The 15,097-nt window shown below is 44.3% G+C and overlaps 1 protein-coding gene across 2 annotated transcripts in view; it reads left to right on the plus strand.

Moving 5' to 3' along the window:
• The window catches only part of COP1 (COP1 E3 ubiquitin ligase), a 123,854-nt gene extending 111,748 nt beyond the window's left edge, over positions 1–12,106 (plus strand). For both annotated transcript variants that reach the window (XM_002191990.7, XM_012575418.5), the window contains exons 19-20: positions 9,092–9,136; positions 11,016–12,106. In XM_002191990.7, the coding sequence (XP_002192026.7) occupies positions 9,092–9,136; positions 11,016–11,033 (63 nt within the window). In that variant the 3' untranslated portion in view covers positions 11,034–12,106. The remainder of the gene's footprint in view (positions 1–9,091; positions 9,137–11,015) is intronic.
• The last annotated feature ends 2,991 nt before the right edge of the window (positions 12,107–15,097 follow it).

A 15,097-nucleotide genomic window follows, 5' to 3' on the forward strand; every position in this document is an offset into this window, starting at 1 on the left:
AAGTTTTTTTTTTTTTTTCCCAGCCTGTCCCACTGGCAGTGTATGTATTCCCACCAGTTACACAGCTGCAAAACCTCTGTCTCCAGAGGTTAGCTTGGGTCATTGAGGAATTCCTGCTTGGAATTCCTGAATGACCAGGCACGGGAGCCTGGTATGAAATTCCCCATGGGCTGGTTGAGCTGTTGAAGCACCCGGAGCTACCAGACACTGACTGCACCTGGGACCTCAGACCAGCAGGTGAGTGTCCAGCATCCCCTGAGCTCAGGTGTGTGTGTAGGTGTGAACTGTGATCTGGGAAGGTCACAAGGTGTCCTTCAGAACCCCCAGCTGGGGATGATGTAGGATCCAGTGTGTTCAGGCTCACCTGGCTGGCTGTCACAATTTAGGGCTGGTTTTCAGCATGCTGGATTGAAGTGGTTTGTGCCTCAAGTGGTTTTGGGAGAGGAATGCAACTGAAATGGATTTCCCATCAGCAAATAAGCAAATACTGCAGTTCCAACAGGAGTTCTTGTGAAGAGAGTTAAACCTCAGATTAACCTTCATCCCTGCCCTTTTTGTTCAACACCTCCTTGGGAACATCTGGATTAACCTTGGGTAAATCCAAGTGTGTTGCCTCAATTTCCCCTCATGTAGGGTAATACTTCACTACCTCACCAGGGCATTTATTATGCTTAATTAATGTTGTAATGTGTCTTTGGTTCCTCTGATAGAATGTGTGGTGCAAATGCAAAGTTGCTTTTACTGATTGGATTGTTAATTAAATGTGCACATATAAATGATTTATTGGCATTAGAGAACTAAGACTTAATAATTTAAAATATTAATATCAAGGTGGTTGGATCAATTTTAAACCTGTTACCATTCAGCTATTTAGAGACTGAAACAAATGGCACTGGGAAAGGAAAGGAAATCATGCTGCAGGCAGGATTTTCAAAGGTGAATTCACTAGAGGAGGAAGAGGAGATGGAAAGATGTATCTAGTACTGTGGAAGAGGCAGTTGAAACCAACAACAGAGTGCTGAAAGTAAGGTTTTGATGAGAAATGCCATGCCAGGGACAATGATCTCACAAATACAAAAGCCCTGAAGAATACAGGACAGATGGTCTTGGAAAGACCTGAGTGTTCTTGCACAAGTAAGGGAATTGCTGATACAAGTGTGAAGATGATTTGAAAGAGGGAGCTGAGGAATGTTGGGTACAGTTGAGCTGGAAAAGAAATCACTGACTTGGAAGAAGAAAGAAGAATAGAGAAGATAAGAGAGGTGAGAGAGGCACACCATGAGTGTGAAAAAGGCACGACAAAACCATCTGAACATGAAGCAGGGCTTTAGCAGATTGAAGATTGCCTTTCACAGTAAGGGCAAGGGGAGTGTGCTGTAAATTAAAGAGGACCAAACAGCTGGGATAGAATCATAGAATATCATGAGTTGGAAGGGACCCACGAGAATTATGAAGTCCAACTCCTGGCCCTGTACAGGACACCCTGACAATCCCACCACATGCCTCAAAGTGTTGTCCAGACACATCCTGAGCTCTGTCAGGCGTGGTGCTATGACCACTTCCCTGGGGAGCCTGTTCCAGAGCCCAGCCATCTTCTGGGGGGGAGAGAACCTTTCTGTCATGTTTGCCTGCATCCATTCCTTCCTAGTGCAGCAGCTGGGAGCTGTAGGCCTTGCTGTGCTTTGGGACTGGGCTGCATAGCTCTGGTGTTTGTGGGGTGGATTGCTTGTCTTATCTAATTCAGGGCAGCTTGAACAGAAAAGGCTTTTCACATTCTACTGATTTCTGTTTACAGCTCTGATCCCTGATGGTTTGCCACTGGTCTGCACAAAATCAAAATCTAAAAGTACCAGATTTAGATTATATGTCTGAATACTCTCATGCAGATTGGTGGCTGTTTTCTCCAGATTGTGTATTTTGTTTCTGATGCAAATTTGCAAGAGAGACATATGCAATAGCAATATTAATGATAACACCCTGGGGCTTGGTTTTGCCCCACAGTGCACGGATGGGCAGGGCAGCCTGACCTTGGCTAGGGAGAGATTAAATACATCACCTCCAGCATGATGTAATGACTGACTGCAACAAACAATAGAAGGGAAAGGGGGGAGACATCGGCAGTAGGAATGCAGGTCTTAAACTGTGCAGTTGTCAAGTGATGAATGGCATTGCATTGCCAAATGAATATCTGGGAGTTTTAAGTCTTAAAAGAATTGATGCTAAAGCTGTCTTCACTAAACTAAGGCTTGTCATTTCCTGTGGTTTTGCAATATTGATATTAATGTTGTTGCATGTGTATGTATATGTTTTTTGAATCTTTATTGTAAGCTGTATTTATATACTCCTGCCACTTCCTTCAAGGTCTTGACCATATTGTTTATGGGGAGCATCTGATATCTCAGAATTTATGACTATAGGAACAAGTAACTTTAGACACCCTGTCACAGATAAATGGGCAGTAGAACTCAATATTCCTACAGAGAGGAGGGAAAGACTTGTGCTTTGGGGGTGCAGGGTTAACACCAGAATAATTTGGTTTTAACTTATGTCTCCCTACCTTTCCTGATGGGGGAGTGTGCAGCAGCTGTTAGAGCTGTGTATCTTGCTTTGCAGTAGATGCAGAATAATAAGTGTCTAATGAGATTTTCTCATCTTGGATTCTAAATAAATTTTATGCTCATCTATACCTGTTTTGTTCTAGAATGACTACATTGCAGAGGCAGTTGCCTGTAATATATCAGCAGTAGCTGGGTTGGGCTTTGCTGGCTGGCTCTCCTGCCTTTGCAGAGCTTTCTTTGCCTTCTCCCCATCAATGTCATTGGCCTCCATTTCCATCTTGAATTCAGAAGATGGCATAGAAACAAGGAAATTGGTGGCTGTGTACAGCACTGGAGACGTGTGTACTTCTATTTTCTTCTAGCTCTGTCTTCAGTTGCCTTGTTGATACTGTTTTTTGAGAGTTACCTGCAGAAATAAAAAAGGCACATTAAGAAAAAAGGGTTTCTCACTTGGCTGAGAGATAGCTTACTGCTTATTTGAGTGTGTCATTGGAGCAAGCCTTGCTGCTCTCCTCAGGGCACCCATGAGCTGTGAATACAGACCTGGATATGTATGATAACAAATAAGCTTCCAGTTTTACACAGCATCTTCTTCTGCTGCATTTGATCTGAATAGAAGTAGAAAAACGCATTGTAAAATCCAAAATTGAGAAGACTATTTCAGGGAATAGGAAAAAGGGCTGTAATCATGTGTATTGAGTTGCAGCTAGAAATACCAGATGTGGAAGTGTCAGAAAACTTGATAAAGGCATCCCAGGTATAGAGATTAAAGTCTGAAAATGCAGAAAAACAAGGGAGGAAATTCAAGGAGATACTGAATTTCTACCTGAGGAGATTTCCTAGTGAGATGTACTTCATCTGATGTGGAAGCTGCAAACTCTGCAGGATGTAGGATGATGAAAACACTGATTTGTTTGAAAACTTTCTAAAAAGCTTTACCGTGTGCCCATGAATTCTGACATAAGAAGAAACTATATATGTGTATATGATTGTAGACAAGTCTTTCTACAGAAAGTGAGTCAAAGGAATGGCATAATCTTTAAATCTGTGGCTTAATATTTTAGGAAATACCCTTGTTATGCTGGGTGGGTATAATTGTGTAGCATTTGTGAACTTGAAAAGCCAAACAATTGTGTATTTGCAGCTGGATCTAGAAAGAAGAACAGACAACATCTTTTTCAGATGGATTGAATTTTCTCTTTTTTTCTGGGACCCAGATAAGCCTAAAGAGGCTTTACCTCTCTGTGTACAAAGGAATTACCTTCAGAATTAGATAAAAATACAGTTTCTAAGGATTAAAACACACAGTTTAGGTGTGCACATTCTGTTGCAGGTTTAATACCTAAAGAGTTGGGTGTTGCTGCTCCTGAAATATTTTGGTACAACATCTTTTATATGTTAGACCTTGTTCTGTAAAGAAGCACTTGGTGTAAAGTAATTAATTTCTGCTTGAGCCTGGTGTTCACAGTATAGATAATAGACATTCCTTTAAATTTGCTCAGAAGGGATTCATGTTAGGCATAGGAAGTAAATTCTGGTTTACAGGGAGATAAAGGGTTGTGCACCACCTCAACCAACCCACTTGTGCACCTTTCATTGTATCACAAGAATAGGGGAAAACCCCAACATTTAGCATGCAGCACATTGTCCTGCTGGGAAGGGATCTAATCTAGCAGTTCAGCTTTTCAAAACCTTGATTTTTGCACACTGGACATTAATTGTGTTTCCTTGGTTAGAATTTGTTATTTTCTTTCAAAAACAAAAAGCTGACTTGTGCCATACAGCAAGGAAATAACCAGGGCTCAGGAGAATTAGAGTGAAAAGCCATTAGAATCTGCTAATTACAAGATGAAGAGCAGTCAAGCAGTGGTGGTCTATTGGGGAGCCACTTTTGCACATTTATATGTGTAGAAAGACTTTGTGTGTGACATTGATGGGAAAAGTTCTGGTGAAATATGTCTTGAAGATAGTCTGCAGCTCAGTCCTAAAAGGCAGCACTAGAATAATAGTTGCCACCTTCAGTATGAAGGGGTAAATTTACTTAAATAATGGAGTTTCTATACAAACAGCACTAGATTTAATTCAGGTATATACTTTTATTCTACCTGTCAATAACAGAAGACAATTGAGTGCAAGCTTTCTCACCGAAGTGATTGTCCCACTGATTCAACAGCTTTGCTTAATTAGGCCCCAGCTCTATGGAATAAGTATTGAGAAAACAGCCATTTGTTAGCCAAAACAGCTGCTGGGGAGGGAAGGTGAGAAGTTGTTAATTTAAAATAAGATCTTTTAAAAACCCGAACTCTGAATCCATAGAACAAACCTAGCTGAAAATCCAGGAAACTCATGCTTACCTGAGTGATGGCTGTGCTGGAAGTTTAAGGTGAATCTCCTTTATTTGTGCAAAAAAAGAGGGATAACAAAAAAGTGCAAACATTATGCCTGTAATTATTTATAATATGGTGAAAGACACAAAAATTATTTCCAGGCCTTCATGTGAAAATGTGCACATATAACTTGGAAACACATCCATCCTAAGGAATGATCTCTTCAGCTTTTCACTTCAGCGTGGGCTTCTGATCTCCGCTTCAGGAATTGATATGTGTGGGATAGCAAGGGAGGAATAGTCTCAGAAAGGATTGTGTCCAAGGGAAGAATATCTGTTAGTGATTTGTGCTTATCTTGCCCTTCTCTGAGCCCTTCTGGGACAGGTTTGATGTCAGCAGAGGAAGACTAAAAGATTTTGCATGAGCCCACTGGTGAGAGGGATGTGTAGCTCCTGCAGCTGCAGTGAGACAGATCTTTACTGGTGAGGAGGGAGAGCAGAGAGGAGCCCTGCAGGTACTGGGAGGGTGGAGGGTGTATCCAGAGCTTTTCCTTGCTCCCTGGAGTTGAGCCCACTTGGGTATCACACAAGGAGATGTGTCTGGTTTCTCAGTTGTCCATCTGGGATCACGTTCATTGAGGTATCCTCTCCTCCCAGCAGTGTTTTCTTACACAAAGATGTAAAGGAGTGGAAGAGCTCCACCCTCAGCTGTCATTGACTCCCTGTTGCACTGGAGCGGCTCTGACAACTTTGGAGTTGTTCAGCTGAGTTTCTTCAAAGCTCACAAAACATCCAGAGCATTTCTGGTTGTCTTAATGTTGACTACTCTTGCATGAATACCAACAGTCAGCCAGACTTTAATTCTCCTCTGTTCCTTTCCTGTACAAATTGCTTCCCCAGGGCCATCCAAAATAGGGTTCATCTTGGAGGGAAGGAAATCAGTGTGCTTCAAAACCCAGCTGTCACCAGGTGAATAATTCCTTTGAATGATGAATTTAGCAGGTATCTCATATACTCTGGAAGGTCCTAAACTTGATTTTGTTTCTCATTGTCATCAAGAATGGGCTGCAAAAATTCCTCTTTTTTTTGGTGCAAACAGTGAAAGTCCCTTCAAATCCCATGGGTGAATGCTCTAAAGTTCCTGTGGGTCCAGCAGTCGTATTCAGACTGGGGAGAGAGATGTGTCAGGTTCAGGACAAAGGTCTGTCTTTGCACTCAAGACCAAATTACAGCTTTGTTTTACATAATGGATATCTCCTTGTGGATATGTATCCAGCCTGTGCAATAACAGAGATTCCTGGTGGAGTCAAGTCCTTCCCATGTCAGGGAACTGCCCTTCAGATTTCCCATAATACCATCTCTGCAGTCCTAAAAAAAAGCAGGCAGGTGCAGAAAGTTTTTCCTAGGTCTTAGCACAGAATTCAACCCTGGAGCATGTTAGAGCAGTTCTGGAACTGCACCCTATTAATATAATACCTTGAGTCCTGACATGCACCTATGTTTGCCACTTAAATTTTTTAATTCATATGTAACACTAAAAAACACTAAAATTATGAGATGCATAATTTTGACATCCCCAGAGCTTTTTTCTATTGCCTTAAGAGGGCCAAGATTCTAAAGGTTGAGATTAGCAGCCACACAGAACAAAATGTTGCTGTTTGCCAGGCAGTAAACCCTAATCTCTCAATATGTGCTATGGTTGTTCATTTTTCTTCTTCAGTCTTGTTCAAGCAAAGGCAGCTTGTTCCTTCTGCCTCTCCTGGTAAGAGGGGTTGCAAGTGCAAACCACTCATAGGAGAAAATTCATGTGTAGAAGAGTAATTTTAATAACTGCTTTCTTCAGAGCAGGATTACTCAGTTGGGCTGGGTCTTCCACATTCCCAGTGCCCCTGCTTTGGGAGTTGCTGGCTCCTGCAGGCAGCAGAAATGGAAGGGATGAGTAAAGCCAGTCTTTAAACTTGCCCTGAACAGAAACACCAGCAGGTTTTGGTAAAAGTAGAACATGCAGCCACAATAGATGGTGAGGCCCTGTTTTTCAGTGAGACAGGTAGTAATAGTGGTGTGTTTGGGGAAATAGGTGTTCTGCCAGTTCAGTGGTGTGATGGTGGTTTTCTTTTGAGGTCCTGGTGACTCCATTCATACATGTCCTGGCAAAAAGATTGGTTTAATGTGCACACAGCTGCAAACCTGCAGATCTAAACAACTTCATGACTTCTTAAGGTGTTCAACACGTTGAGTATATTCACTGTTTCACAGGTTACACAAAAGGAAGTGAATTGTTTCTTTGGAGGATTAAAACCAAGTTACTTAGCTGTGTTCCTGGAGAAGCAGTGCTAGAGTGCCTTAACAAGCAAGTCACTGTTTGTTCACTGACAGATTTGGTGCTAATTTTGCTGCTGTCTGCTTCTGTTTGCATCTCATGGTTGTGGATGAAAGCAGCAGAGCAGTGATTAGCTCAGACCCTGCAGAAAAAAACCCAACACCCAGGGGCTTCTGAAGAACAAGGGAGTGAGAGTAAATTACCCTCTGGCATTTTTATTTTATTTAGCAGGTAAAACTGTTCATTGAAACAGAGTTCATTTACAGTGGCACCCCAGCAGACTGCAGCAGCCGGGTGAATTACCAGTCACTCACAGTGCAAACAGGAATCATTCAAACCCTGCATCATCTGCACTCAAGAGTTCAGGTCTCCTGCACCGCACAGTAGATTGCTGCGGGTCCCTCATTGCTTTCAGAATCCTATCAGGCATCCTGGTCCCTGTTTCAGTGCCCAGATAATATTTGTATCTGCTCCCCCCCACCCCCCCCCCCCACCCCCACAGTAGGTTTTGATTTTAATGTTGTTAAGCAGAAACTGAGAGTTCACTGCATTAGATTCTTAACCACCAAATTAATAGAAATTGCAGTATATTCTTCCTTTGAGGATATACTTTTTTTTCAGGAGCTTAGACTTGGAGGATCATTAGTGAGATAATACTAGGAGTTTTAACTAATCCTCTAATGATTGTGCCAGGGTGAATGAATCTATCTGTGCCAATTAGCCCAGTGGTCCACCACAAGGCTATTCTTACCTGATAAATGGATTTTCCCACTGAAGGGGATTTTTCTTCCTTTGCCCCAAATCTTGGGGCTGTGCAAAGTCCTGAACTTCGTGGTGAGGCTGCTTGGGGCTGTGTTGAGCTGCCTTGGAGCAGGGCGTGTTCTAGTCACCGAGTTCATTAAAAATGCATGTGTTAAGCAATGGGGTAATTACAGCAAGTTTGTCTGGGGATGGATAGCAGCAGCAAGAGAAATTTAAAAATATGTCTCAGAAAAGATATCAACTGTCTTGAGAGAAAACAGTTCTCTGCGGGCGGCTCGGCAGCGCACACTACATCTGCTGCACGAGGAGGCTGCAGGACACCGGGCTGGGAGCACTGCTTCCTCCCACATCTCTGGGGCTCTTGCCAGCACCCCAGCGCTCATGTATGGATTTCCCTATAGATTTTGGATAGGATTTTGGCTGGGGAGGGTGCATCTGTGCTAGCTGGTCACGTGAGGAATGCGGTCTGGGGAGAAGACGCTCTCTCGTCTCCAGCTTTTGCCTGGGGGTTGCCTGACTGATGCAGCAGACCATTAATTTGCAGTCAAGCAGGATACCTCCAAATGCAACTCCATCAATTGGCAGGAGGTAAATAGATGCTGCCTCTCTGCTTAAGGCAGGGCTGGAGCCCTCTCTGTTTATCTTCCCTTTCAAACTGGGTGCATCTGCGATTGCTCTCTAAGCTCTTCTCCTCTTTGTTTTACTCCTCTGGAGCCACTTGGCCTCAGAGCTAGAGGGGTTTTGTAAGGATGATTAGTTGGTTTAGTTAGGGCGCTGGAGATCTTTGTCCGTGGGCTGCCAAAAGATGAAATAACTGTTATTTTTATTAGTCCACCTCACAGGGAGGCTGCGAGAATTAATTCATGTTTGTAAATTGCTTTGGAGATTTAAAGCTCTGTACAAGCACTAAGGATTATTGCTTTCTAATTCTTCAAGGCAGTATAACTTATAAAGACCTCTAGCCTTTAAAGCATCTCGGATATAGGAAGAGTTAAATCCCTTTGGAATTAGATAGACTTCTAATGTGTAAGATAAAAATAACTTCTTCATCCAAAAAAAAAAAAGGCAGGGGGGTGGGGAAAGCAATGGCAGGTTCTGATAGTGCCTCTTTTTTTTTATTTCCAGGAGTCCAACGTGCTTATTGCTGCTAACAGTCAGGGTACAATTAAGGTAAGTTATTTTACACATCTCGCCTTTAAACACTTGAATGTGTTGATAGTGAAGAGCAAGGTCAGAGACACTGAACAAGCCAGGAGAAACCATTAGAGGAGGTCATCTTGGCTGTGGAAGTTTGCAATTTAAATGATGTATTTGCCTCTGGCACACAGTGGAGTGAGCAGGCAGCGCCCCAGCAGTGAAACCAGTGGCAGTGAGGTGTGGCAGGGTTGCTGGTGGCCATCCAGCACCCACTGCTGCTCCTTGGGGTCCTGGCACAAGCACCTCCCCAGGCTGGTGCTGGCAGCAGAGGCTGAGTGTTAAATGAGCAGCATTAGCCCGTGCTCTGGCTGCTGCAGAGGCAGCAGGGCTGAAAGCTCAGCTCCTGGTGTGCAGCTGGCTGGAGCAGCACTGAAATGAGCAGGGATGCTCCCTGTCTTTGCTGACTCTGGTGCTCACATGGGTGGTAACAGACAGCAGCTGCTAGCACGGGGTTTTGTGAAAGCATCAGCCTTCCCTGTGTACAGTACCAGGTTTTCAGATCTTTAATTAAGTCTTCCAGAGTTTCTGTTCAATGTATTTCTGTCTGTGGAATGTCAAGTGATACGGAGAAGACTGTCCTTCTTCACGTGTCTGTCAGCCAAGCCAGACCAGTACCTGAGGCAGTACCAAACTCAACCCAAACCTGGAATTTTATCCCACATTCTGCACAGCAGCACTGACCTCCACCATGCTGTTAGGTTTGGTGCTTAATGCCCTAAGCTTGTCGCCCCGACCCCTGGCAGCATTCTGGAGCTGCTGGTAAAGGGGTGTACTTGCTGTCTGCAGTTTTACACTGCATTGTCACTGTCATCAGGCTGACATCTTGATTGTCCCTCACATCCCTGTGGCAATAGCAGTTCTTTGGAGCCATACCAGAGCTGCTGGTCTGAACCACTCTGGAAAAATCACTAAAAATGCAAGAATGGTGAGAGAGCTGAGTGGTCTGTGTTTACTTGCATGTCAAGATTTTTTTTCCCCCTTTTTTAGACACAAGTGGTTGGGTTACTCCTGCTGTTGCAGCTTGTGAGGCTGTAGCCTCTCATTCATAGAGGATTTATTTATATATCATGTTTTGGAATTGGTTGGTGGTTACTTTGGTCACCTACTCCTAAGGAAAACAGACAAAATGCACAGGAGCTTTTGATATTTTGAAGTGAATCCAGCAGCAAGATCAGTGATTAGAGAGGAGAGGTTTTGCTCATGCACTTTGCTTGTTAATGAGAGAAGGTAGACAGAGAGAAATGTGCAGCCAGCCAGGGCTGTCAGAACTCTGGTATCTCTATTTGCCTTTGACAGCGTGCAGCAGGAAGGTGGGATGGTCTGGGAAGGGGCTGGGTGTGCCCAAACACGCCCCTCTTTGGGGACAGATGCCATACTGGGCATCACCCATGAGCTACAGCTCTAGAGCTTTTCCCAGGGGAGCCAAATCAGGTTCATGCAGACTCTGGCAGCCCCACAGGCACTTTCCTGCTGTCTCCAGTCCATGCCTTCAGATGCTGCTGTTCCATCCCAGCCTGGACTAGGGAAACAAGAGCACAGAGGGCTGGGATGACAAAAGCTCTGATCTCTGTTACAAGATTTCCAAGAGCTGTGTGATTGAGAGGAGGGGAAATGAGGCATCTGTGGATGGTTTTGCTTCGTGGCTAATTTATCATCACACAAGCAGACATCAAAATTGGGATGCTTGCCAAGTGCTTTTCCCATCTGTGGGATATTATTGCGTGCTGGTGAATAAAGGGTAAGGGGTGGAGATGGAAGGGTCAGTGCTGTCTTAGAGATCTATATGCTGACAGAGGAAATAATGAATGTCACAAATTCCTATTCTAAATGTCTCGTCTTCCTTACTAACCAGGTACTGGAGCTGGTATGAAGGGTTTTCTCTCAAGGCATGAGGTACTTGGTCCTGCTGATATGCTACAGTATTCATCTGGGAACCACAGTGGGACAAGAAACCAAAATCACCTTGATGCTCCTCCCCAGAACGATCATGTTTGGGTTTTTTTCCATTTATGGACTTCGTAGGACATTTTGAGACACTGGTAACACCAGTAAACTGTCTGCCATCAACATTAACTCCACAGACTTTGCTGGTGGTGGTATGGTTGTCTAATTTTTATGATAGGAAAACAAATTCTTTTAAATAAAAACAAAAAGGAATAATAAAATTTATTGAGCCACAAGCTAAAGCTGGAAGATTGTCTTGTTGCATAAGAGAACAGATTTACTTGTAAAGGGAGCTTACAGGAGCACACAGGGCTGCCCTCAGTTGCACATCTCCAGTTACTTTCATCTGGACTCTTCTTCATCCCCACTGGAAAAAGAAAGTCTCTTAGCCTTACCTGGACATCAAGCAATTCACTTTGAAATCCCATCATGATATGGTTCTGTTTTTCTTTTGATTTATTAATTATTTTTAGATGCATTATATGTTGAGAAATATCACCAAGGTTGACACCACTGGAGACTGAAGTCCTCTAGTCATCAAGAAGAGAAGGACACCTTCCCTCTCCTCCTCTCCTTAGCCCCCTTCCTTGCCCCGAGGGGCAGTTCCAGAGGAGACGATTCAATTGTCCTCCCGTCCATGTGGGCCACCAGCAGCGTGCTGAGATGAGGGGGCCTGCAGTTCCTGGGACCTGGACTGGCCTTGCCACGACAGCGTGGGATAAAGATCTGCCTCCCACTGACCTGGCTGTGCTTGACTATCCCAGCTGGAGGAGGAAGCTCCTAGATCCAGTTACCAAAGCCCTGCACCACTCGTGTGGTCTGGTTGTGTTTGCCCCTCTCTGCACACCACGGCAGCCAAGCATCTTGAATGTTGTAACAAGAGAGAGGATGGAGTTGGTTTGTAACGTGTTTCAGAGCCATGATATAAGTAGCCTTATTTTTAATGGTCATGCATACACTTAACTGTACATATGGAGGGGGAATAAACCATGAAGCTGAGAGTTGTTGTTCTTTCTTGGCAGATAGCAGAGCAGATAAGAAGGTGCAGCCAGGCTGAACTGTCAGGATTGCTGCCAGAACTAATTAAGCTCCAAAGTGCATTTGGTGGGCGTAGCATCCTTTCCCTGCTGTGGGTGTCACAGGTGCAATGCAGACAGTGATACCTGTGGGAAGTGTTTTGGTTTGCAGACAGAATCCTTTTCCATTCACTCACTGCTGGCTGTGTCTCCTGCATGCCACAGGGGCTGGGATTGATGCAGGGACTTTGCACAGGTCTCCTGTCCTCCATGTGTTAAAAGCCTGACTGATCTTCCCAGGAGGATTGTGTGATCTTCTCACACCCTTTGGGCACAGAGCAGGGAAGAGCAAGGATGCTCTTGAGGATATGAGTAAGGAAGCAGGGATGAAGCCTTGTGGCAGAACTGGGGACAGGTCCTGTCCTGATTCAGTGCTGGTGCATGTTTCTAGGGGGTCATCTGTGCTCCTTCAAAGGTAGAAGGATGTGGGACACACCACCAGTAGCTTCTGGAGAGTCTAGTGCAGTGGGGAGAAAAGTGATGCTCCAAGGGAGACATGGATGCCTGGCTCTCAAATGCTGCATGCTGGTTTTCTTCCATGATTTTTGGTGTGTCAGTGGCGGGGAGAGTGAGGAGAGAAGGAAAGGAGAGAGAAGAGAGCCCAGCAGCTCGTATCCTGCCCAGAAGTGCTACCTGCAAGTCTGCATTGTATGAGTAACCCAAGTCACTGTGGCAGAAGAAAACAAAATTGGTTCCTTCTGCCTGATGGCAGCTGTCTGACACATCCCACTGAGCACTAGTTTGATTTCCATTTTGCTGCATTTTAAGAGAATTTGGTGTGGAGTGACTGTGCTGAGCATCCTTCCCAGCCAGCCTCTCCAAAGGCAGGCTGATGTGATGATCCATTACTATTGCTCTTCCAGGTGTGGGTTTCCCCCAGCCTCTGGCTTGTTTATCAGTGCCTACTAATTTATTTTGCAAACTGCTCTGGCTGCTGTTGTACCCCAGCCTGGTGCCACCCAGCCTCTGCTGGCAGGTGGCCTCATTCCTTCTCCCCCACCCACTTGAGATCCTCTTTTTCTAAATTGAAGTTGCTCTGACAAAGCCAAGATCTTTAAAACAGAAGAAAAAAGGCAGCTGTTTTGAATGCTGTAAGGTTACTCCTTGAATTAAACAGGGGAAGATGTTTAACATCGGATGCTTTTATTTTTTTCAGTTTTCATTCTCTTTCAATCAAGATAAAATGCAAATTTGGTGTCTGGCCCTAATTAGAAACACAGCAGCTCATAAACACAAGTTGATGGCAATTTTTTGCCTTCGTCTCTTTGTCACAAGAGGTAATGCTCCTTATTTTAATCCCCTTAATTTTCTTTCCTTCAGGTAACTCTTCACAGTTGACAAATTAAGTCACATATAATTACTGTAATTTTGTTTGGTTTTTTTTAAACAGCATGTGGTCAATATTTTTCTTAATTAGTCACCAACTCAACAAATGGTTCCTGTCAGGTTTTCAGCCTTTTTAGAGTCGGGGGGAGGAGGTGATTGACTTTGGGAGGGATTTGCAGAGGTCTTTAGTTCAACCCCTTGTGCAGAGCAGAGTTTACTTCAAGTTGGATGAGGTTGCTTCAGAGCCTGGAGATGTTCACAACTCAACCAGGTAAGGACAGAAGATTCCCAAAATCAGATTTCCAGATTCTGGAATATGGAAATCCAGATCCAAAGCTTTTCCAGATTTCTCTCTGGAAAATCTGTTCCAGCACTTAACCGCTCTCCTTGTGGAAGTTAATTGCAGATGATGGGCACTTGGAGTCTTTGTTCTCACTTTGTTTTGAGAAAACCAGGTTCCAAAGCCCTTGACTGGAAGCTGCTCCAGAATGGTTTTGCCTGCAGCTTTCTTGTCCTTGTGAGAGGTGTTAGGTGAGTCAGATTTTTTGAGAAAGGGAATTTAAAACCTTTCTTGGCCAGCCAGCATCTTCAATTAACTTTAAAGCATTTAACAGAAGAGTAGGAGGAACATGCCTCAGTGCTAAAAAAATTCAGTGCTGGAGGGAATTGAAAATGATGGTCAATGGGAAATCTAAATTAATATCAATAAGTCAGGGCTCTCCTGCAGTGAGCGTGGCCAGCTGCTAATGCCAGTGTTCCACCCGAGTGCGGAGCCCTGTTTGTTTAGGGTAATTTTGTTTAATTATGGAAGGTCATAATGACGTCAGCAGATAATTGGGAAGGCAAATTAACTCCTTTCCAGCTGAAATGTCCTGTTTCCTTTCTCACTGCTTTTCTGGAGGCCAGAAATACCCAGCAAGGACGTGCAGCAGTCGAGGGGTGAGCAGAGTGTTCACAGTGGAGTTTGCTTGGAGAACTCCTCTTGTGTGTCAGCAGCTCCTGGTGTCCTGGCAGGCAGAGGGGGGGATGGCATCCTGCCTCCTGCCAGCCTTCAGCACTGCCTGCAAAGGCTCTTCCTCGAGGCCAGCCTCATGGCATCTCCTTGCCTGATCTCAGAGGGGGATTTTCCTTCCTCAGCAGTGGGGAGACCATGTCCTGCGCTCGTTGATGGGTGCAGGGACATTAACGGGACATCTGTAGAGGTCAGGGAGTGTCACCTGCTTTAAATGCTGGGGATCTGGGAGGTTTGGCTAGTGGGAAGGTGTGCTTGAGACCATGGGAGTCCACAAATTAGAGCAGCATCAGTGGCATAAGGACCAGAGCCCACATCTGTCTCATGGATAAACATCTGTAGCACTAGTCCTCCCAGCCTTCTGGTAACCATCACCACGTGGTTTGCTTTAATTTTGCTTTCAAAGCAAGCTGCAAATTCTTGAAGTGATTATCATCTCATTTCTGTTCAGTTACAAGGCAGTATTTGGGTATGTTAAGTCTTTAAATTCTTCTAAATTTAAAAATGGTTAGCTGGTTCAAAGCAAGATTAATTCTCTGTGTGTTAACCAGGCTTTTGAGTTGAGTTGATCTTGCC

Source organism: Taeniopygia guttata, chromosome 8, assembly GCF_048771995.1.
Source record: "Taeniopygia guttata chromosome 8, bTaeGut7.mat, whole genome shotgun sequence".
NCBI classification, from domain to species: Eukaryota; Metazoa; Chordata; class Aves; order Passeriformes; family Estrildidae; genus Taeniopygia; species Taeniopygia guttata.